Source organism: Herpailurus yagouaroundi, unplaced genomic scaffold (assembly GCF_014898765.1).
Source record: "Herpailurus yagouaroundi ecotype Mexico unplaced genomic scaffold, PumYag 100, whole genome shotgun sequence".
NCBI classification, from domain to species: domain Eukaryota; kingdom Metazoa; phylum Chordata; class Mammalia; order Carnivora; family Felidae; genus Herpailurus; species Herpailurus yagouaroundi.
In genome coordinates, this window is record NW_024412391.1 from 90,423,650 (window position 1) to 90,445,782 (window position 22,133).

The 22,133-nt window shown below is 36.9% G+C and overlaps 1 protein-coding gene across 3 annotated transcripts in view; it reads left to right on the forward strand.

The window, feature by feature from the left end:
- The window catches only part of STK17A (serine/threonine kinase 17a), a 38,633-nt gene extending 16,736 nt beyond the window's left edge, over window positions 1-21,897 (forward strand). The window contains exons 3-8 of one of the 3 annotated variants that reach the window (XM_040473041.1): window positions 4,493-4,637; window positions 15,736-15,862; window positions 19,504-19,552; window positions 19,641-19,820; window positions 20,644-20,783; window positions 20,883-21,897. In XM_040473041.1, the coding sequence (XP_040328975.1) occupies window positions 4,493-4,637; window positions 15,736-15,862; window positions 19,504-19,552; window positions 19,641-19,820; window positions 20,644-20,783; window positions 20,883-20,992 (751 nt within the window). In that variant the 3' untranslated portion in view covers window positions 20,993-21,897. Of the gene's footprint in view, window positions 1-4,492; window positions 4,638-15,735; window positions 15,863-19,503; window positions 19,553-19,640; window positions 19,821-20,643 lie in introns of all 3 variants that reach the window. The other 2 variants (XM_040473039.1, XM_040473040.1) reach the window with 2 other exon arrangements.
- The last annotated feature ends 236 nt before the right edge of the window (window positions 21,898-22,133 follow it).

Sequence of the window (22,133 nt, forward strand, 5' to 3'; positions counted from 1 at the left end):
TGATTTATTTCACTTAGCATAATATCTTCAATGTCTATCTGTATTATTACAGGTAGCAAGATTTCATTCCTTTTTTTGTTGAGTAGTACTTTGTAATATATTTTGAAATCAGAAAATATTCTCAAATCCAGACTTGTTGTTTCTCAAGATTGCTTTGGCATTTCAGAGTCTTTTGTGGTTCTATAAAAATTTTCGGATTGTTTTGTCTGTGTCTCTGAAAAATGCCATTGGAATTTTGGTAGGAATTGTGTTGAATCTGTAGATCACTTTGGATAGTATAGACATTTCAACTATATTAATTCTTCCAACCCATGAGCATGGTATATCTTTCCATTTACTTGTATCTTCTTTGATTTCTTTCATCAGTGTCTTACGGTTTTCATCGTATAGATCTTTCACTTTCTTGCTTAAATTTATTCCTGAGTATCCTTTCTGACATCATAGAAAATGGGATTGTTTTCTTAATTTCTCTTTTTGAAGATTCATTTTTAGTGTACAGAAGCACAATAATTTTGATATATTGATTTTGTATCCTGCAACTTTACTGAATTTGTTTATTTATAAATTTTAGAACAGGATTTTATATGAGAAAAACATTCAGAGAAGTAATCAAACCTAAGGTCACACTGCAAATAGAGCTGGGATTTAGTCTGGAAGTGTGTGACTCCAAAGCTTTTAGCCATGTGTTGTCCTGCTTTCCTCTGGGAGAGTGGGGAGTGCTTTTGGAGGAGACATTTAGCTTTATATACTAGCACTTTTATTGCCTTACCTAGGATGTTTCAGATTGCTCTGACCTCATCTCATGCTTTCCTGTCTGACTTCTATTCTGCCTCATCTCCTGCTAGTCTTTTTCCAACCTCATCCTGCATTTTAGACACACTTTCTTTTGTCTGCACTTAAAGATAGCATTGCATTGTCATTTGCCTTGCATTGTTTATGACAAGAAGTCTGTTTTGATTTTTAGTTCCCTTATAAGTGTCTTTTTAAATATTTTTTTCTTTCAGTAATTTGTGCATAATGTGCCTTGATTTGCCTTGTGTTTATCCTGCTTGTGATTTATTTTGAACTACTTGGATCAATCTTTCTCTGTGTAGCTCACTCCTCTCTGGTACTGTCCCTATGAAATCCAACTTTGTCAAACTCCTAGTCTGTTTCCTCAGTTTAGCAAGGCCGCCATATTCTGCTTGGGTTTCTCCTTCACCTTATACCACAGTCCATAAATTACTTCCAAGTAGGAAGACAGAAACAGTAGAGCCCATCTTGTTTGTGTCCCTCTTTTCAGGGATCATGGTCCTAACTGCCTATGTTCTGTCTGAAAACAGTTGGCTTATATACTTTGCTCATTTTCTAGTTGTTCATGGCTAGAGGGTAAGTTCCATACCATTTGGCTGAAAGGGGAAGTAACAGCTTACTTAACCTTTAGTGAGTCTGTATCCTGTGTTTTTGATACCACCATGCCCTTTTATTTGTGTTCACTATGCTGGGGATGTGCTCTTACCATTTCATCTGGTGGATTCCTATTCATTCTACAGGGCTCAGAATAAATGTCATTCTTCTAAGATGTTTTTTTTCTCCTTTCCAATTAATTGCTCAGTTGCTAAATTATTACATCACTTTATATATAATTTCACACCCATATATATTTATGCATATATATTTATGCATTTTTCTCTCTCTCCTACTGGTACATGAAGTCATAAGCCATACTTACAATTAATTTATCTTTCTGTCCATAGCACATTGCACAAGACCTAACATGTTTGATTGGTATTTGTTCATTTTTAAGAGTGAAGGAATAAAGATCTAAACCAACCCTTTAAGCAGGATGGAATTGGAAATGCTAGTTTCTATAGAAATAGGAGTGTTTGATGTTCGAGGTTGGGAGCTAAAATCTAGACAAGGTGCAGGCAACCAAGAAAACGCAGTGACTCTTAGCCTGCAAATATCATGCATATGGCTCTGCATAATGTTGATCAAAAAGATACTTATCTCCTAACTTTCTAAGGGCCACTAGAAAGTTGAAATTAAAAGTTCTTAATATGTTTTATAAAAATAGGTTTTTGTAAAATTTTTTGTAAAAAGTTTTTGAATTAATGTTTTCATAAAATTTTTTTTTTGGTAAAAAATTGTGTGTAATTCATAATAAAGTTAATTGCTGAGTTTCTGAATAGTTTTAAAGTAGTGGAAAACAAGCACTACTAAAGTAAATATACCATAATATACATGAAAATCTTGCTGTAGTTAAAAGATAGGCACAACAAAATGTAGTGGTTCTCTGGCTTTATGTAAAGGAAGATACTTCCTGTGAAGTAGTTGATAATATTCTTACATTTCCTGTAACCATGCCTAACAAATGCTTTTAATGTCGCAAATTGTTCTTTAGTATAATTTTGTTTAGATCCACTAGTAAATATGACAATGAGTTAATGGGCCAAGCTTACATTTAAGCAGGTATAAAATAGGGTGATTGTATCAGAGGGTATATGCAAGTCTTGCTGGTCACTGAAAGCTAGCTTTTACAGCTTTGTTAATAGTCTGCATTTGAAATACATCCTTGAAAATTTTCAGAAAATGGTAGTTTTGTGCTTCGTATCTTGTGCTTATGTAAAGTACTTAAATTATGTTAAGGCAAGAATGGGTAAACTTTATAGTGAAAAGAACTAACAATAAATTGCTCTTAAATTTTAGGTAAAGAAGTCATTGTACTTCTGTAAATTGACCTATAGTGAATTTTATTGTGGATGCTAGTAATGAGCGGAAAGACTCAGAGGACAATAAATTGTGATTGGAAAACTTTTTCAACCAAAAATACAGTTCTTTGTTTTAGTTGAGGAACACGGACAGTTCTGAGTGTAACAGGCAAATTGTGGTGTGTGTATGCAGAGGGCTACGTGGGCTATATGTTATATCATGGTGCATCGTGCTGCTTAGACTGAGTTGACACAGTTCATACTGACTTTTACTTTAGATCATCAAATCCATATTAACAGTATATGGTACTCCTAGGCTGCCATTATTACTCTGTAATTGTGTTGTGAATGTTCACCATTTCCGTTCTTCTGACTTGTATATTACTTTAACTGTGCCCAGATGCACGATGGCCATTTTACACTTAAATAACAAAAACGGTTTTGATGCTTTCACATATGGTTTTTTTCATGCTATAATCAAAATGTAATAAAAATTCAGTTGTGTAGGTTTAGTCAAAATGAAAACCTTATCAGCCAATGAATTATTCTTTCACTTTCGTCACCTGCAGCTGCTCAGCTAAACTTAAATATGTTCTTATCTAATTTTGGTGACAAATTGTGTCTCCTTATATGGGCAGAATTTGGAAATAGGTTGCTTTAACAGGAAAGGAAATAACTAAATTATCTTCTGAAAAGGAATTCAGTAAGTAGCTCTTGTCTGAAAGCAGCATGGCTGTTTGCAGTTAGGTATTCCATGTCAATTCTATAGCAACTTTATGAAAGCAATCTTGCCTTTTTTTTTTTTTTTTAAACACATAAAAGAAATTTTGTGATATGACACGAGCTGTTATTTATGGTATGAATGAATGTTTAAGTATGGACTTTTTGCTGAAGGGAAATGAACATTTTTTAATGTTGATTCCCCCCCCCCCCCCACCTTATTGGCAAAATTAGTTAGAGAAAAACTGAGATGCTTTGGCCAGAGGTTGAAAGAAAATTTAAATCAGTACTGCTCTTTTGGAGAGGATAGGCTCTTCCTATTAAAATTTTAAATGCACATTCCCTTCAGTCCAGCTGTTTCTTTCTAGATGTCTACCCTTGAGAGCTCCTCACACATGAGTAAACATATGAGAAATTGTAATGTGCCTTCTCATCACAGCATTGTTTATAGTTGTGAATCATTAGGAAGAAAGTAAATGACCTTCAAAGGGGAATGGTTACATCAAGTATGGTTTATCTATTCACAGGGATGTAAGAGTTCAAAATTACAAAATAGATAAATATAAAACCATCATGGAAAGATTCTTAAGACATGTTTAAAAGTAAGGGTTGTGGAACAGTATCAGGAGAATGTGTCCTATATTACCATTTGTTTTTTTAAAAATCCAGGCAACTAATATTTTTGTATGCATTTAATAAGTATATATTTTTAGAAACTCTGGAAGGGGTCTTTAATTCATTGAAGAGCATTTGCTTTATTTTCATTGTTTGTATTTTTTCTAAAAATAATATTTCTATGTGTTTTTCAACCAAAAATTCTCAAAAAATTTTCACTTGAGAGTGTGTTAATACATTTTACCATTAAAGTTTAATTTTTGAAGTTCTTAATCTGAACTCATATTTGAGGCTTCACATTTTTATTTTAAAAAGACAAAAGAAAAATGGATATAGGGACACACACTCAAATTATACTTTACCTAAATAAAGACACTTAATATGTAAAATATTAAGAACAAAAAGGCTAAATATTTTTAATGAGTCCTTTTCCTTTATAATTAAAGTATGCTTCTACCCTTCTCTAGTGCTGCTGGGGGTGAAATCTTTGACCAGTGTGTTGCAGACAGAGAAGACGCCTTTAAAGAAAAAGATGTTCAAAGACTCATGAGGCAGATATTAGAAGGTGTTCGCTTTTTACATGCTCATAATGTAGTACATCTTGATCTGAAGGTAAGAACTAGATTACTTTACAATTTTGAGATTGCTAGAGAATGACACTACAGATGTAAAATATTTTTAACAGTGATTTATTAAAACATTTATCAAGGTTGTGTATTTTATTAGGTAATAAGGATATAAAGGTTGTGTCTGTTCTTATCCTCTAACCAATTAGTTATATTAAGGAGGTAATGCACATCTGTGTACATAGAAAGATAAATAATAATACTTTGCTCAAGAAACGGAGCTTAGAGGATATTGGTGGGGTAGGTGAACTCTTCCTGGTAAGAGACAGAGTTTGAGCTAGACCTTTAAAAAAAAAAAATAGGATTTAGATAGAGAAAATATAGGAAAATGTAGAAAATAGAGGATAAAATTAATTCACAAGAGTTAAGAGTACTTGTTGGGCAAACATAAATGGAATAGTGTCACTGGAATTGAGAGATGAAATAGGAGATGCTGACAATTGAGGAAAGGCCAGATTCCAGGGGTTTCAAATATCATGAAGTGGTAGATGACTTTTTAGCAGGGATATCTGAAAAACCATGTTGTAGAAAATTAGGCTGCAGTAAATAAAATAGAGATCTAAAGAAATTAGAGGTGGGTAGATTTCTTTTTCTTTTTTTTTTTTTTTTTAATGTTTATTTATTTTTGAGAGAGATAGAGTGTGAGCAGGGGAGGAGCAGAGAGAGAGGGAGACACAGAATCGGAAGCAGGCTCCAGCCTCCACGCTGTCAGCACAGAGCCCAATATGGGGCTCATGAGAGACATGAGATCATGACCCCAGCCGAAGTCAGACGCTCAACTGACTGAGCCACCCAGGGGCCTCGGAGGTGGGTAGATTTCTAGTTTAAAATTATCAAAGAAGGAAGGGGAAGAGGGAGGAAAGAATACACAAAGGGCAGTTATGATGCTTTCAAGTGATCAAAATGCCAGCTGAAAGTAAGGGAAGCAAAAAAGGAAATTTTATTAGCTAAAAATTCCAGGGACAATTCCAACTTAAGGAATGCCACTATTTGTTAATTCAAATATTGCAAGTACATAGTTGATTTTTCTTCGGTCTCCAGCTCTACCTTCTCAAAATGGCAGTAAGATGGTAGTAAGTTAGATGCTGCCATTTTAGCCTTACAGTTGTCCAGAGATTCAGCAGGAAGGAGCCAGGTTCTATTTATTAACTCTTTCAGAAGTTCTGAGATTCACTCTCATCAAACTGACTTAGATCAGTCTGGAACTAGTAAGTGTGTCAGGGGGACGTTGGGGGTGCTGGGTTTTGACTGGCCAGGCCAGCATTACCAGTGTCCTTTGCTCCAACCTGGGAGGGTTAAATTCCCCCTCCCATCCCAAGTGTTTTTTGGACTGAGAGTGGGGAAAGGATGGATTCTCAGACCAGTTCTGTTTCAGAAAGAATAGAGAGTAGGTGGGCGATCAGGAGACAGACAGTGAATGTCCGCTACAAGTATCCTTATCATAGTCCTTCAGGCATCTGGGGTAGAAAAGTCTAAGATCCCTGCTGATGGTTGCTACCACATGAAGTCCAGGTGTAGCTATGGGGAAATGAAACATTCCTCAAGGACTACACCAGTGGCTCCAGTTCCTTATTAGCCAGAGGAGTTCAGGTTAGGAAGGAACGTCACCTGAGGAGGCTGAACCCCTGGACCCAAAAAAGGCTTTCCTATCTTGGACTTCTGCCTCATTTCACTCCTCATCCTCTCCCAATCTATCTTGACCTCTGCTATAGTTTGCCCCGTAGCAGAAAGTAGACACTTACGGCAGCACTTCTCCAACTTTGACAGGGATCAGGATCACCAGAAAAGGCTAATTAAAGCAAATTGCTAGGCCCCAATTCCAGAGTTTCTGATTCAGGGAAGGGGTGTGTGATGCTCATACTGTGGGTCCAGGCACCATTTTGAGAACTCCTGCTGTAGGGCACACCGTGATACCTGATAGATAGAATACTGTATAAATAACTGTGTCTAATCTTTACTGCATGAAGGACACTCTCAAGGAAGAGTGAACAATGTGTACTCTGGAGGTTGACTTCTAAAGTAAACTTGATAAAATTCCATTTGAAATAAGGGGGAAGGGTAATAGATATTCCCTCAAATAGTAGTCCTACCGAAAAATATAGGGGAAAGAAAACAGTTCGGAAACTTTCTTGTTTTTTTCTGAAAAATGCCAATTTAAATTCATTCTGTAAACATATTTTTCTAAAAGATAATTAATTTTTTAGTACGGTAGCTAAAACGCATGATTATAACACTGTAGACTATGGTAGTTATAGTGTCATTTTTTGAAGGTAAGTGTGGACATGTGTGTACCCACATGTAGTCCCAAGGTATTAAAGCTGAAGTGGCCTTAGAGATGATCTAGGTACAACCCTCATAGCAAGAGTGAGGGAACTGGGGCTTTGTTTTTTTTTACTTTAGCCTGTCATATGGTTAGAAATTCAAAGATCCTTGCTGTAAGAAATACCCAACTGTGCTTCCCTCAGGAACACAGAGAAAGAGATGGTCTCTGCAGTCCAGACTTCAGTGGACTCAGACTATAAGAAGCCTCAGTTAGTCTCAGCCATGCAGAAGAATTTCCAAAAGTAAAGTTTGTGCTATGCTTGTTTCCATATTTGGTTTCACACACTTAACTTTTATTTTTTATGATGTTTTGCTAGTTTTGTGAAGTAAAAAGGACTTCTAGGAATGAACCCCAATTTAAATAACATTGCATTTATAGGAAATATGCTTTCGATTTATGACAGCTCAACCTATGACTGTTATTTAGGAACTAATTAAGTAGCAAGTCAGGTTGCCAACACTATGTGTCATGGATCTTTGATGTTACTTGAAAGCAGCCAAGGGTGAAAATTAAGCTCTTGAATACCAGGTTTAACTGGAAATTATATCCCTTTCTCCCCAATACACTCAGTATAAATCATATTCCTTTCTCCCCAGTACACTTAGTGTAGAATTCTTTCTGATTTAATAGAGGCCTTGATGATGGGCCTTTGATGTTGGAAGCTGGACTCTTCATGTTGCCTAGGCCCAGAGGAACTAGAAAGAAGACAGGGTGGCCCAATAGGTCCTCAGCTTTTCTTCTGCCCTCACAGTCTTAACATGTGCAGTCAGAATTTGTCTCTAAGTGAACTGCTGGAGGGGGAAGGTTGGAGGTGGGGTTGGTGTGGCAGGAGTGCAGATAGGAATGATTTCTACCAAAAGGTCATCTGCAGTTGACTTTGTGTGACTTCTGTGAATCTGGACAGAGGGTCTACTGTCCTACTCCGTTTAACAGCTGTCCGCCCAATGACAATTTATGCTTGTAATGTTGACTCTGAGTTTCTATAAGAGCTTGAAAGCTACAAAGCTAAATATGTTTTCTAAAGGTTTAATTCTGTGAATTAGAGAAAAAAATAGTTTTAAATCTATGAAACTTGGTAATCCCCATGTATAGGGTAACTTTGAGTTAGTAGACTATTTGTTCTCCATTATGCTTAAAATGGGAGATTCTTGTCACAGAGACAAGTAGTAGTTAGAAGTTAGAATAACTATTATAGTTGCTCCTATAAAAGAGATAATTGACACAATGGGAAATCTGCTACTTGGCTTCAGATCAGACTCCAAATGGGCAGTTTGCCAAAAGACTGATTCACTGAAGACTCTCAGCCAAATATCTTAAACTGAATATGGCAAATGCTTTGAGGGGTAGCAGATGCAGATTTTGGAGTGTTTCTAGGACGACAAAAATAGAAAAGACACTAGATTATGATTAGGGGAAAGCCCATTCATTTCATGTAAATCATGGCGGGACTGACAAATCTGAGAAACAACAACTCTAAAGTCAGAACAAACCTAAAAGCCTCAAAATAATCTCAGTTGGTGAATTAGTCATTGGCATAGTGGTCTGCTTTTACTTCAGTCAGAGGAAGGTCTTGACCAAAAAGAACACAAAGAAATCCAGTCTTAAAACCCAGTGCTCCTTGTGTTTGGATGGTCTTCTGTTGGTAGGTGTTCAGTTGTTAGCTTGTCCACCCTGGTAGATGTATATGATGAGAAGCTCAGGAGCAGACCAGGAACTAGAAGCCAGAGCTTTCCCTTCTGAGATTTAAGTTGATCATTGACAGTTTGAAACCGTAACATTTACTTGAACATTTCTAAACAGCCCCCCAGACTGATTTAGACAGTATTATTAACCTATTTCTGTATTATGACCTGGGTTTTAATGAATAAAAAGCCAATTAACTTGAATTCTCATTGCCTGATAAAAATGTTCCTTAAAATTGTATCCATGGCACCTTAAGGCTAATTAATAAGCAAGTTAGCCTCAACTTTACAATGATCTTACCCAGAAGTGGTTGTTCAGTAAATGTTAAATGGGTTATGTACAAAGATAAAGATACCAAGATAAATGAAAGGATTCCCCCATGAAACAGAGAAATAAGGTTTTACAAAGACCTCCCTACTGCCTTTGTCTATTTGAGGACAGTTTGTGTGTTTCCTTTTTTTCCCCCACTTTCATTGCCTCTCAATTGACCATGTCATTTTCTTTCTTACCACCTGGGATTCATGCATCTTAAATAGAATTAAATATTGTGAACCACAACTTCTTTATCATGAACTGGATTCCCTAGAAAGGAGGCCTAAGCTGTAATGCTAATGCACTTCTCTTTGTTTTCAGCCCATATATTTCACTTACTGGAAGTGGGTATATTTTGCCATCAAAGACTGACAGATTATAGTCCTGTAATTGTACTTGTTTTATTTAGAGGAGTAAGATCTGTTTTTTAAAATGTACCTGTGTTCAAACCAAGGCACAGTTGATAGAAACTACATAATAAACATTAACTGAAATTCCATGAAAGAGTTCTGATTTTAGGAGATGTATTTTTTCCTAGCAACATCTCTGTCAACCGTTTAAGTTCTCTCACATTGGTAGGTGATAGATGCATGTGACTGGGCCTAGATTTCAAATACAGTAACGTTTTAATAATTTGATCACACTAGTTGAGAATTTACTACATTACCACCACACCCAACTAGTGTGGGTTTTACTAAAGAAAGCATTTCCCAAGTAATGTAAAGTATAAACAAAACATAAGCTGTTTTAAGCTTATGAAAACATGTAAGCTGTTTTAAGTGAATAAATGATATTTAAGAACATTTCACAGAATGTGCATGTTTTATTAATCATAAAATGGACCTTAAGATATGGTGAAGATTTCCACTTGGCAATATTTCTTTTGGCATTTTTTATGTACTGGAAAGGGCAAAACACGTTCAGTGATGAATATATATAACAGAACCAAACTTCGCTCATCTAATTTGCCTGAATAATGACATTTTATTTTACTATAGTATTTCATTAATAAAATAAAACTAAAATTACCTTGAGAAGTCTTGGGACTCATAATCCTAGGTTTTTTCCTTGAAGAAATTGCTAGAAACTAATTAACAAGGAGAATGTCACTTTATAATGAAGTTTGTTTATATATATTACTAAAACTTCTCGTTATTTTATCATTGAAAAGAGAGATTGATTCTAACACTGATCAGCTGAGCATTTTTACTCCTTTTGTGTGTGTGTGGCAAGGCAGGGGTGCTTTACCTGGTTTGGGTATTTATAACAATTTAGCATGCCTCTGCAGCCCAAGCTTCTATAGTGACAGCAATTTGGTTTTGTCTTTTTGTTCAGTTTTAGGTTTTTACTGTAGCCAAAACTTTCTATGGTTTTAAAAAACAGGTTTTTATATAAAATCACAGATTACACTGAGCCATGGTATGGTTATTTTCACTGTTGAGAAGTCTGTTTTTGTGAATGAAGTTTTCAAAACTTCATATGTTTTCAAAATGAAGTACAGTCTGTGATTGCATAGTGGTAATATGGACATTATGCAAGAGATGTTAAGAATTCCTAAACATTTATTGGGATATCACTTAGATCCTTTTTTATTAACAACGTTTATAGCTGCAGTGTTCAGTCCAGTACCACTAACCATTTGTGGTTGTTGAGTACTTGAGAACTGTGATGTATTCAAAGTGTGAACTCTACACCAGATTTCAAGGACTTCAAGAAAAAAAAAGCAAAATATCTCAATAATTTATATATTACATGTTGAAGGGATATCTTCATATTGAATTAAAAAATAATTTCATCTGTTTCATTTTACTTTTTATAATATGGCTACTAGACAATGTTAAATTACATTCTGTGACTTGCAGTACCTTTCATAGGACAGCACCAGTTTAGAGAGTATCCACAGATAATTAAGCCAGAATGGCCTGTAACGTAAAGATTGCTTAGTCTTTCAACTTACTTTTCAACCTATTACAATCTAGCTTTTTCTCCCATGGTTTTACTAAAAATTACTTTCTCAGAAGTCTTTCAGACTTTGGTTATTTGCTATATTCAGTAGCTTTTTCTTAGTCCTCATTCTTTCCCTCATCCCATTTGATGATCCTCTCCTTCCTTCCTTACTACAACACGATGCCTGTTCTTTGCCTCCCTCTCAGACTGCTATTTCTGAGTGCCTTCATCACTCTTGTTGTCTCTCATTAGATGTGGTTATCAGCCAAAACTCATCTTGGCCACTTCTCTTCTGCCATATTCTCTTCCTCTTGTTTACTTCCATGGTTTTAGTCTTGCCTCTGTGCCCTTGCTTTCCGTAGCAGTATCCTCAGCCTTATATTCTCTCCAGACTGAATTTCCAACTGTTCTGGGTGGTTCTGCGGGCACCTCAGATTCTGGGTCTGAGAATCAAAATTGAACCAGTTGTCCTCTCTTGCTGACCTGACTATATTAGTCAGTGAATGACATAAGCACCTTATTGTTCCTGCTCCTATACAGCAACAGTCACAATGGGCTGTGGATTTTGCCACTGTAATGTGTAAAGTTTCTTCTGTGTTTTTTCATTCCATGCTTCATCATATCCCTCACTCATGCTCTCCCTTTCGAGACTTTAAAAATAGGATAAAGGCACATTCTTCAGAGACATTCTTGTATTTGATGATACTTTGCATGTGTCATGCTATATATTGGCTCACCTGTATGTATTCTTTGGCATGTGACATTTTCATTTCCTGGAATGTCCTCTTGCCCTCCCCTGTGGTCTGACTTCTTCCAGTTCTTCCAGAATGGCTCAGAAAGCCCTGATTCTTGTCCGTCCACCCTCTTTGTGCCTGCCACCACTTTTGTCCCTTTCACCTTTGTGCTGTTCTCCAGTGTGCAGTCCCTCCACTAGTAGCTTGTCCTTGCCTTGGGTGGGGTCTTTCCTCTCCCTGGAATGCTCCCTGCCTACCCCACCCCCCAAAGTATTCTGCCATGACATTCCTTCTTAGCATTGCTTTCTCCCCAAATACTGTCTTAGAGAAACCTTCCCCAACTATTCTGAATATAACATGCATATGCACACAAACACACACAACAGGCACTGTCATCCATTACCCTACTCTGAGTTCTCCTTGGTGCTTAAAACTACCTGAGGTATTATTATTTATTCATATTTGTTTGTCTCCATTAGAATGTAAGGTTCCAAAAGAACAGGGAACTCACGTCTTATTTTCTGTTATTTTTCCAGTATGCAGTCTATAAATTTTTTTTTTTAATAAATATCAAAATCCTTTTTATCCTTCAGGGTCTGCTCACTTACCTCCTGTGTAATTCTCCAAGGCTGAATTATTCCCTCTTATTTATTTGTTATACCTGAGCACTTTGTCTATGACAGCACTTAAAATGCACAGCAGAGTTAGTCAAGCCTGATATAGGTGCTTCTGTTTTCTCTTCTGATGGTGATCTCTCTGTCAGTAGGGACTTGTTATCACTCATATTTACAGTGCCTCCACTCCTGACACAAAATAGACACCCTTCAAATTGTTTTTTATACTTAGTTATGTTTTTTCCTTTCTTTCAAACAGCAAATAACGTGTGCCTCCCATGTGCTGGCATGGATCCTGGTGCTATCACAGTGACCAGTATGGTGGCTCATGGACCTTTAGATTCTCCCCATCCTCTGTTTCTGAATCCAGACTTTGAATAATCTACAAGTATTTTCTGATAAGGGCAGAATGGATGGTTGGGTCAACATTGAACCCCTTTAAAAAGGGACTGTCTACACTTCAACTTCTTTTTTCATATTGCAGCTCTTCACTGTTGAACATTGTTAGAATCTGCTTCACTGCCCTCCTGGGTCTTCCCAGCAAGTTGACACCAGGAAAAGAAGAATGAGGAAAAAGTATACAAAGATACTTTTGTGAGAGAGAGCATGGCAAGTAGGAGAGACTGAACAGTGTCCATTGAGACTCACTGTCCCTGGGCCAAGGGCAGCAAGTTTATAATGAGGCTGGAGAGCTAGGCAGGAGCTCAAATTAGCAGCTTCCAAATACATTTGGAAGTTAAGAGTAATGGGAAGCTACTGAAGGGTTTAGGCAGGGGGGTGACCGATCAGATTTATATAGTGCAAAAGCTCCTTCTGGCTAAGTATGGGCAAAATAGATCCTAGCAAACCATTTAGGGTCTGTTGCAATTAAGCAAAAACTGATGGTAGCTTGAATGATTGTTTTCTAGTTGGAGAGAAATAAGTAAAGTTTAGAAGTGCTTACATTTATGATTTAAAATCAGTAGGATATGGTGACACATTAGTTAAATGAGGAGAAAGTGGGGAGAGAGGAATGACCAAGGTGATTCTTAGTGCTTTCTTCTGCCCTGCTGGGTGAGGATGGCATTCCCTGGGGTGTAATGACCATTGACATACAGGAAATCTGATTTGGGAGGGAAAATAGGAGTCTGGTTTGGGCATGTTGAATTCGAGATAGCCTTGAGACATCAAAGGAGAGAGATTAGGTAAGCAGTTGGTTGAAGAGTCTGAGCCAGAGATAAAATCTGTGACTCCTAATGTATAGGTGATAATTAAGCCTTGGGTACAGATACCTTGTGTGAAGTGAGAGTGTGGAATGAAAAGAGCAAAAAGCCTCAAGATCAAGCTGTGAGAAACCCACCATTTAGTGGGCCAGTTAAAGGAAGATGAGGAGACACACACAACAGCCAGAGTATTAGGAGGAAGACCAGGGTAGTGTTTGTTCTGGAAGCCAAGAGAAAAAGAGTTTGTAAACAAGGAAGGAGTGGCGGCAACGCCAAGCATTGCTAAGGTGGTAGTCCAGAAAGCATGGAAATATGTCGCTAGATTTTAGTGACCTGTGGTAGAGGAATGAGGACACACAAGCCCAGTGGAGTGGTTGAATATGCATGGAAGGAAAGGAAATGTTAACATTCATTGTAAAACTCTGGAGAACCACAGTGTGATGGAGAAGACAGAAAAATACAATTAGCTAAATAGTGGGATAAGTTTGCTATGTATAAGATGTTGTGGTATAGAGAGGGGTCAGGCATCCAACCCTCCCTGGAAGACCAGAGGGGGCATCAGAAAAGGCTTTATTGAGGAATCAGTGCTTTGTTGAAAGCCACCATGCATGGAGTGAATGACGAAACTGAATTTGTCCGGGAGAGAGCTTCCTGAGAAAAGGCAATACATAATGCAAAAGCATAAGATGTGGGAGTGCACATCTTGTTTAGGGATTACAGCTTGTTGGATTTGGAACACAGATTGCCTACAGAATAGTGGCAGGAGGTTAATCTTAGAGAGGAAGCAGAAGCTGGGTTATAAAACACTTGGGGTGCTACAGTGAGGTATTTATACTTTATTAGTACTGGTGCTTCTCAATTTATCTTTGGAAATTTTCTTAATGGCAGAAGACAGTAAGTGTAGACTTTCTGAAGCAACACAAACTTTCAAGTGCCATTTCAAAAGTTCTAATGAATTTTATATTCTAGTCCATAATATATCTGTTTTACTTTTTATGTAAAAGTGTCTTAGGTTATTTTCATTTGGGTTAAAAAAAAAAAATGACTCCAGGAATATGAACCTTATTGATTTTGTGGCCTTGGGTAGTTCTCTCTCACCCATGGTCAAATACATCCCATTTGAGAGTGTGTCCATTGGTGAGGACTAGCATCAGTATCATGATCAGACTTACATTATGGTGAGATCGTTGTACAGTGAAGGATGGATTGAAGGTGGGGGCAGTTAGAGGCAGGAGGGTAGTAGTCCAGGTAAGAAATAATGAAAGCCCAAACTTTAAGCAGTGGGTTTTTTGCAATTTAAGAAATAGCATTGGCATGCCAGTGACTTCACTAAGGGTGAGACATGGTTGAAAATGAAGGAGATGAAGTACTGTAGGATGATTCCCTAGTTGCTGAGCTGGGCATTGAGACTGGGAGTACAGAAGGGGAGGCATGGGTTTAGTGGGGTTTGAAGGAAGAACCTGTTCTTGAGGTGTTTACTGAACTGATGGCCTTTGCTCAGTAGTGGGCGCTGAAGGTGTGGCCCATTTCAGCCAAATGACAAGATCGATTTTAATTGGACCTATGAGTCGGCAAGGGGCTTAGGGTAGAAGGTAGATAGAGGTCATCAGCAGGTAAGTGGTAGCTGAAGCCTTGATAGTAGATGAGATTGCTGAAAGATAGAGGGCCAGTAGGCAAGAGATCTGGGGCAACATCAATATTTAAAAGGAAAGAAGGGAAAAAAATCCTAAGAAAACAGTGAGGGATCTATTGAGGAGGAAAATGTCCAAGAGGGCATATAAGGATGGTTGCCAGTAGTACATTATATAGCAATCAGTGTGTATAGAATGGTGCCTAAAAGACATCCATTGATTTGGTGGGTCTTTGATTATTAAAGATTTTATGATCTTAGGACAGATCTAGGAGAGGGGGCAAAATCCAGAATCAACTGCATTGAGAAGTGAGGGAATAGCAATAAGTATGTTGGCTAGAAAGAAATGCAGAGTCATAGGGGATTCCTTTATGAGTAGCTTGGTCTTGTTTTTAAAATAGGGGTAGATGCACATTTATGGTCTGAGCAGGAGCCAGTATAAAGAAAGAGATTGTACAAGGCCTGTTGCCTTACACATCGTAAGTACATTGTAAAAATATTTGCTTAATGAATGACTGCTTGTTGTTAAATTTGTCAATCTCAGTTTCACAGTTGAAATGTGTATGTTTTATGCACTACTTGCTCTTTCTATTCAGTCATGGTTTCATTAATTTGGAGAGTGGGATGTTATGTTTTTAGCCTCAGAATATTCTGCTGACAAGTGAATCTCCACTGGGTGACATTAAGATAGTTGATTTTGGTCTCTCAAGAATAATGAAGAACAGTGAAGAGCTCCGAGAAATTATGGGTACTCCTGAATATGTGGGTAAGTATTCATAAGACTGGGTTGTGTTGTGTGTTTGGGGTCAGGCATCATCTTCATTAGCAAATTCACATGTGGCATGATTAATAGTGGGGCCAGCCATCTGCTATGTTAAAATTCTGCCATCAGAGATTCCTTCCTTTGTATTAAATGTAAAAATGGTAAACTTTAAGGTACCAAACTGATGATCCCTTTCCCGAAAGGCTAACAGAATTTGAAGGTATTACTTCTAAAAAGAATAGAAGAGGATTTTCTTCACAAAGTGTAGGATATCATATTATCTGAAAGTGGGAAGATATTTAACAAGTATTTAACAAGCCTTTAAAGAATTTCAAGTTCATAGTAAACATTGTTAAAGTAATTGCAAGCCCTGCAATTCCATAGATGTGTGAAACAGAGGGTATTTTGTTGGATTGATACAAGGTTGAGAGCCTCTGCCAGAAAGAAAAAGGAGATTAAACTGTGAAGGTACTAGTAAGAGAGCAGCTGAAGTGATGAACTGTGGCTCTTACATTTGGTACAAAAATAAATAAACTATGACCTTTTTGATAAACTGGAAGAAAAATAGGATGCAAAAGAATAGTGGTTTGAATGAGTAACAACAACAACAAAAAAGATATCTGTAAGCAGAGCAAGGCAGTGAAATAATCTAAAGGTTGTGACCAGAGATTTTAATATCAACATTTAAAATTTCAGAGATGAAACAGCCCTTTGTAATTTTAAGGCCTTGGATGTAGCTGTGGAAGGGCAGCTCTTTAGACCTGTAGGTCAAGAAGCATGGATATACTGGTGGCTGCATGGGTCATGAACACGAGTGTGGAAGTTGTCAGAGGTGATGGCAGGCAGGTTAAGGAGGATGGTTTTTGTGTCCGATGACAGCAAGCACCCAGGGCCCATGCCTGAAGGGAAGCATATTTACCTGATAGAAGTGTCAGGTGGGCAGACAGGCTGCATTTTACGGGGTTTGGGGTGGCCTAGGCCTCCTTTCACAGAAGAGACAGTGAAAGTCATTCTTGAAGGAGCGGAGGATAGCGGGACTTTGTTTACAGGAGAAAGTTCATTCCAAGGACACAAGGCTGGACAATAGGGTTGAGGAAAACCAAGCTGTTTGGCAATGATAGTACAAAAAAATAACTCAAAGCTTTAACATAAGTCCTGCGATTTGAGAGGCGCCTGGGTGGCTCAGTCAGTTAAGCATGTGTCTTTGGCTCAGGTCATGAACTTGTGAGATCGAGCCCTGCAGCAGGCTCTGTGCTGACAGATTCTCTGTCCCCCTCTCTCTCTCTGCCCTGCTTACACTCTCTGTCTGTCTCTCTCTCCCTCTCTCTCAAAAATAAACATAAAAAAATAAGTTCTACAATTTGAAACAGATCTTTAGTTAGGTAATAAATGATATCACAGGCAGAAAAACAACCTTGAAAATGTTGATGTATTCTTTGTGGCTAGAATACTTAAATTTCAGCAAGTGTCATGACCACAAAGTAAGGTTTAAGAATGTGGCTTAATAGGGCTTCATCTGGGAAAGAGGTAGTCCAGATATTTCGGCCAGTTTAGAGCATTATAGACTAGAATGAAGGGTTGTGAGCTGAGAATCTTATAGTAATTATTGCCCTGAATGAGTTTTGTTTTGTTTTATGCTTTCTGTTCTTTGGTAAATTCTAAATTTTCTACCAAGAGAGCTTTTTTTCCCTCCAAAAAATAGAAGTATCTTTATTATAAAAGTAATACAAATGCAATCCCAAACAACTAATCCCAATTAAATGATTCAAAAGTATATAATAGAGAAAAACAAGGGGGCCTCCCTCTTTCTTTCATGGACTTTTAGCGATGAGTGTAAGACTCCCACCTTGTTTTCTACACAGTATCACCTGCCTGGGAATGGTATGCTATCTACTGGCTGTGTATGTTACCTCAGTACTGAAATCTCTGTACCTCACATTCCTCTGTCCATAACATGGGGCCATAATAATACTGCCTTATTGGATTTGCTATACCAAGCTCTTATATCCGTGTTCAGCATATAATCACAAAAAAGGAAGCTGTTTTTATTTCCTACCCCCTCTTCCCACCATCTTTTTTTTAATGTTTCAAGTTTTTATTTAAATTCTAGTTAGTTAACATACTAATAATCTTAGTTTCAGGAGTAGAATTTAGTGATTCATCACTTGTATACAACACCCAGTGCTCATCACAAGTGCCCTCCTTAATGCCTATCAGCCTTTTAGCTCATCCCCCGCCCCCGGCTCCCTGCCCACCTCCCATCCAGCAACCCTCAGTTTGTTCTCTGTAGTTAAGAGTCTCTTTTATGGTTTGCCTCCCTCTGTTTTTATCTTATTTTATTTTTCCTTCCCTTCCCCTATGTTCATCTGTTTTGTTTCTTAAATTCCACAAATGAGTGAAATCATATGGTCTTCCCACCATCTTTTGCTCTATGGTCTCTTATTTTACTTTTTCCCCTCCAGTAATTTGGATGCTATGCATTTCATTTTAAATTTCCTAGTAGTTTCTTTTAAAACTTTTAAATTTGAACTATTAAAAATTGTTTTACTGATAAAGTAAAACTTTTAAATAATACTTGTAGCTTCTGTTTCACAAGTCAGTTTCAGAAGTAGAAGTTGAGGAAATTTAACCTACTTAACATTTTCTCCCAACCTGTCATTCCTCATATTCAGGGGACGAGGGGAGAAGGTTGTCCTCAACCAGTAATGAATATGTGACTTGAGTGTTTTGTCTTTTCCTAGAATTGGAACATCTTCATTCCCCCCCTTTTTTAAATCATAATTACAACAGTTGTTTAGTCTTTGATCTGTTTTTAAATGGATCCAGTACTTGATTGCCTATCTTTTCTTCCTATTTGCATATTTTTGAAAAAAAATCATCTTTTGGTTGACTGGATTGTATCAATGAGTAGGTTTTTCTTTAAAGGAGGATTTTCATAAACCTCTCCTAAGTTTTTAAACATTTGCGAATGTCTTTCTATTGCTGTGTGTGTGACAGCAGTTTAATTAAATATTATCAAAGCAAACTTGTTTTTTACAAACTCCACAGAGGCAACTTTGTTGTCTTTGTGTGTGATGCATGTCATCTGAGAATGCCCAGGGCTCTTTTTTTTTTTTTTTTTTTTTTTTTAACTTTGTTGGCTGACTTTTTGGTCAGTGGGTAGACCTTTTAAAGCTACAGCATGGAAAATAGATCAGGCATGTGGAATGAATGGGGAAGTCAGGAGGGGAAAGTACCCTGGACTAGGGTGGGAGGTAGGGAAGGAGAGTCACAGATGCATTGAGAAAGATTTGAAAGTAGTAATCTGTTAGATACAATGCATGATTATAGAGGGTATGGGAAGAAAAAGGTGTCAGTTGTCAGTTTCTATTACAGTATTTATGCATTCAGATATTTTAAAAATATTAAGACCCAACAATGGAGGGTGCAGGTGGGAAAAATAAACAAGTTAATTATATCTAGTTAGACTTTATAATAATTCAGATTAATTTACACAATATATATAATGTTAACTTATTTTAGCCCAAATCTTGAATAGTGTCTTAGAATTTCTGGTGGGTTTTTAAAAAAAAACTTTTATCTCGAAAAGCAAATTAGGAATTTTTTTCACACACCTAAACGTTTTCTTCTGTTTCTGATACTAGCTCCTGAAATTCTTAGTTATGATCCTATCAGCATGGCAACAGATATGTGGTAAGACCTATTTATGAAAAAATTGATCAAATTAGTTTCAAGAAATGAGTAAGTCACTAATTTTTCTTAAATTTTCATTCTGATTTAGGAGCATTGGAGTGTTAACATATGTCATGCTTACGGGAGTATCGCCTTTCTTAGGTGATGATAAACAAGAAACGTTCCTAAACATCTCTCAGATGAACTTAAGCTATTCTGAGGAAGAATTTGATGTTGTGTCTGAGTCTGCTATTAACTTCATTAAGACGCTTTTAGTTAAGAAACCTGAGTAAGTATTAGTTAATATTGATCTTTGTCAATTTTTGAGTGATATATGCTCTGAACAAAAGCAGGTTAAACTGAAACACAAAAGTGTAGACATTAAGCTAGATAAGACCTTGAGCTTATTATACCTATTGAAAGAAAAAGTGTCAAAACTGAGAATGTTTCGGAGCGCCTGGGTGGCTCAGTTGGTTAAGCGTCGGACTTCGGCTCATGTCACAATCTCACAGTTTGTGGGTTTGAGCCCTGCGTCAGGCTCTGTGCTGACAGCTCAGAGCCTGGAGCCTGCTTCGGATTCTGTGTCTCCCTCTCTCTCTCTGGCCCTCCCCTTCTAGTGCTCTGTCTTTCTGTCTCTCTCAAAAAATGAATAAACATTTTTAAAAAAATGAGAATGTCTCTAGAAAATGTAAGCTGCCTCTCAGTATAACAGATATCCTCTGCTGTGTTTGGTCTTCCAAAAGGACTTTTCAGAGACATTTAACTTAAAATATTTTTCATGATTGTGGGAATGGCATTGCACATAAACACCAAAACTTCCAGTCTTGGAAGTTCTTGTTAACAATAAGATTCTTGTTAACTCTTCATAACTCCCAAAATATAATGCAATAAATCTACCTTATGTTCTGATTTATTAAATTGGTTGATTTATAGATTTATTTATTCATTCACTTTTTTTTAAGATTTTTTTTTTTTTTTTTAAGTAATCTCTACACCGAATATGGGGCTTGAACTCACAACCTTGAGATCAAGAGTCTCATGCTGTACCAATTGAGCCACCCAGGCACCTCTCTTATGCTCCAGTTTATAATTGAAGTTTTAAACTACTTAAGTGTGAAATGTGTATCTTTTTATAGACATCGAGCCACAGCTGAAGAATGTCTAAAACATCCGTGGTTGACAGAGAGCAGTATTCAGGATCCTTCTTTCAAGGTGAAAGGGACATTAGAAGAAGCAAATGCACTCCAAGAAGGTGATTCTGTGCCTGAAATTAATTCAGATACTCAGAAACCAGAAACCGAGGAATCAGTTGTAACAGAGGAGTTAATTGTATTTACTTCATATACTTTAGGACAATGCAGACAGTCTGAAAAAGAGAAAATGGAGCAAAAGGCCATTTCCAAACGATTTAAATTTGAGGAACCTTTGCTACAAGAAATTCCAGGAGAATTTATCTACTGAGCAATACTTACCTTTAGAACTTTAAGATTTCTACATTGAAAACATTAATATTATTTATGGACTTCTGGCCAAATGGTACATGTACTGAAAGTGGACAAACCAGGTATCACTGATAGAAAAAAAACTAAAATTACTGTGTCAAACTTGTGGATTTAGATATGTCAAGACAGATTTATAAAGTTGCCAACCAGGAGTTTTAACGGGTAAAGTTATCTGTGTCAATGTTATTTTTAAGAAGGGAGATGTTTGAACCTTTTATTTCTAAATCCTATTTCTCCAGAATGAAAATTTGTTATGCAAAGATAATCTGTATTTACTTTCTTTAAAAATCCAAGTAAAAGTGCCAAATTAACATCTTTGTAAATCTATTTGCATTATTCTTGTGTATCTATATATGCATATATGTATTGATATCTTTACTAAAATTGATACTTTTTCACTTTGGATTTTTTTGGAGGAGTAAGATTTTAATTAGGTATCTTTCAAATTTTGAGACCTAGAATAACATCCATGATAGTTTAATAATGTCCTATTTTTATATTTTATTACTGCTTTGTATCGACTTGATTTGGCTTCTTTTTTCTTTGTTTTTGCCTAATGCTTATAACCTATCAGTGAAAAACCCTTGCTCATTTTTTTTTCTCTTCAACGTCACTAATAAGAGTGGTGTTGATTTTTCACCTCCCATTATTCTGGTTTTAAGGTCAAGGTAGGTTAAGTAATCCTGTAATATTAAACCAGCGTTGGCTTCTCGGCTGTTTCCCTCCTCACACCTTACATATTTACCCCTTTCATAAGGCTGTCCCCTGCCACCACCTCACATGCTTATCACCTAATTTTGGTCACTTGCAAGTGTCAGTGTGATCTGACATGATCAACATGATGGTTGCTTTGGTCAATGCAAAGACACTGTTGTATTGTTTTTGTTAACAAAATACCCCAGAGAGGGGTAAGACTGGAAGCATATTCATCTTGGCCATCGAATCTCTATTTCTGTTGAGTTTATTAGACCTCAGATTGTATTAGGAAAAGTTCTAAAATGCCAAAATATTTATAAACTTTTATTTTGTTCATAAAAAATTTGACATTGGATACTTTGTCATTAGGGAGGAAGCCTTGTTCCCTAAAGATTTATAAAAAT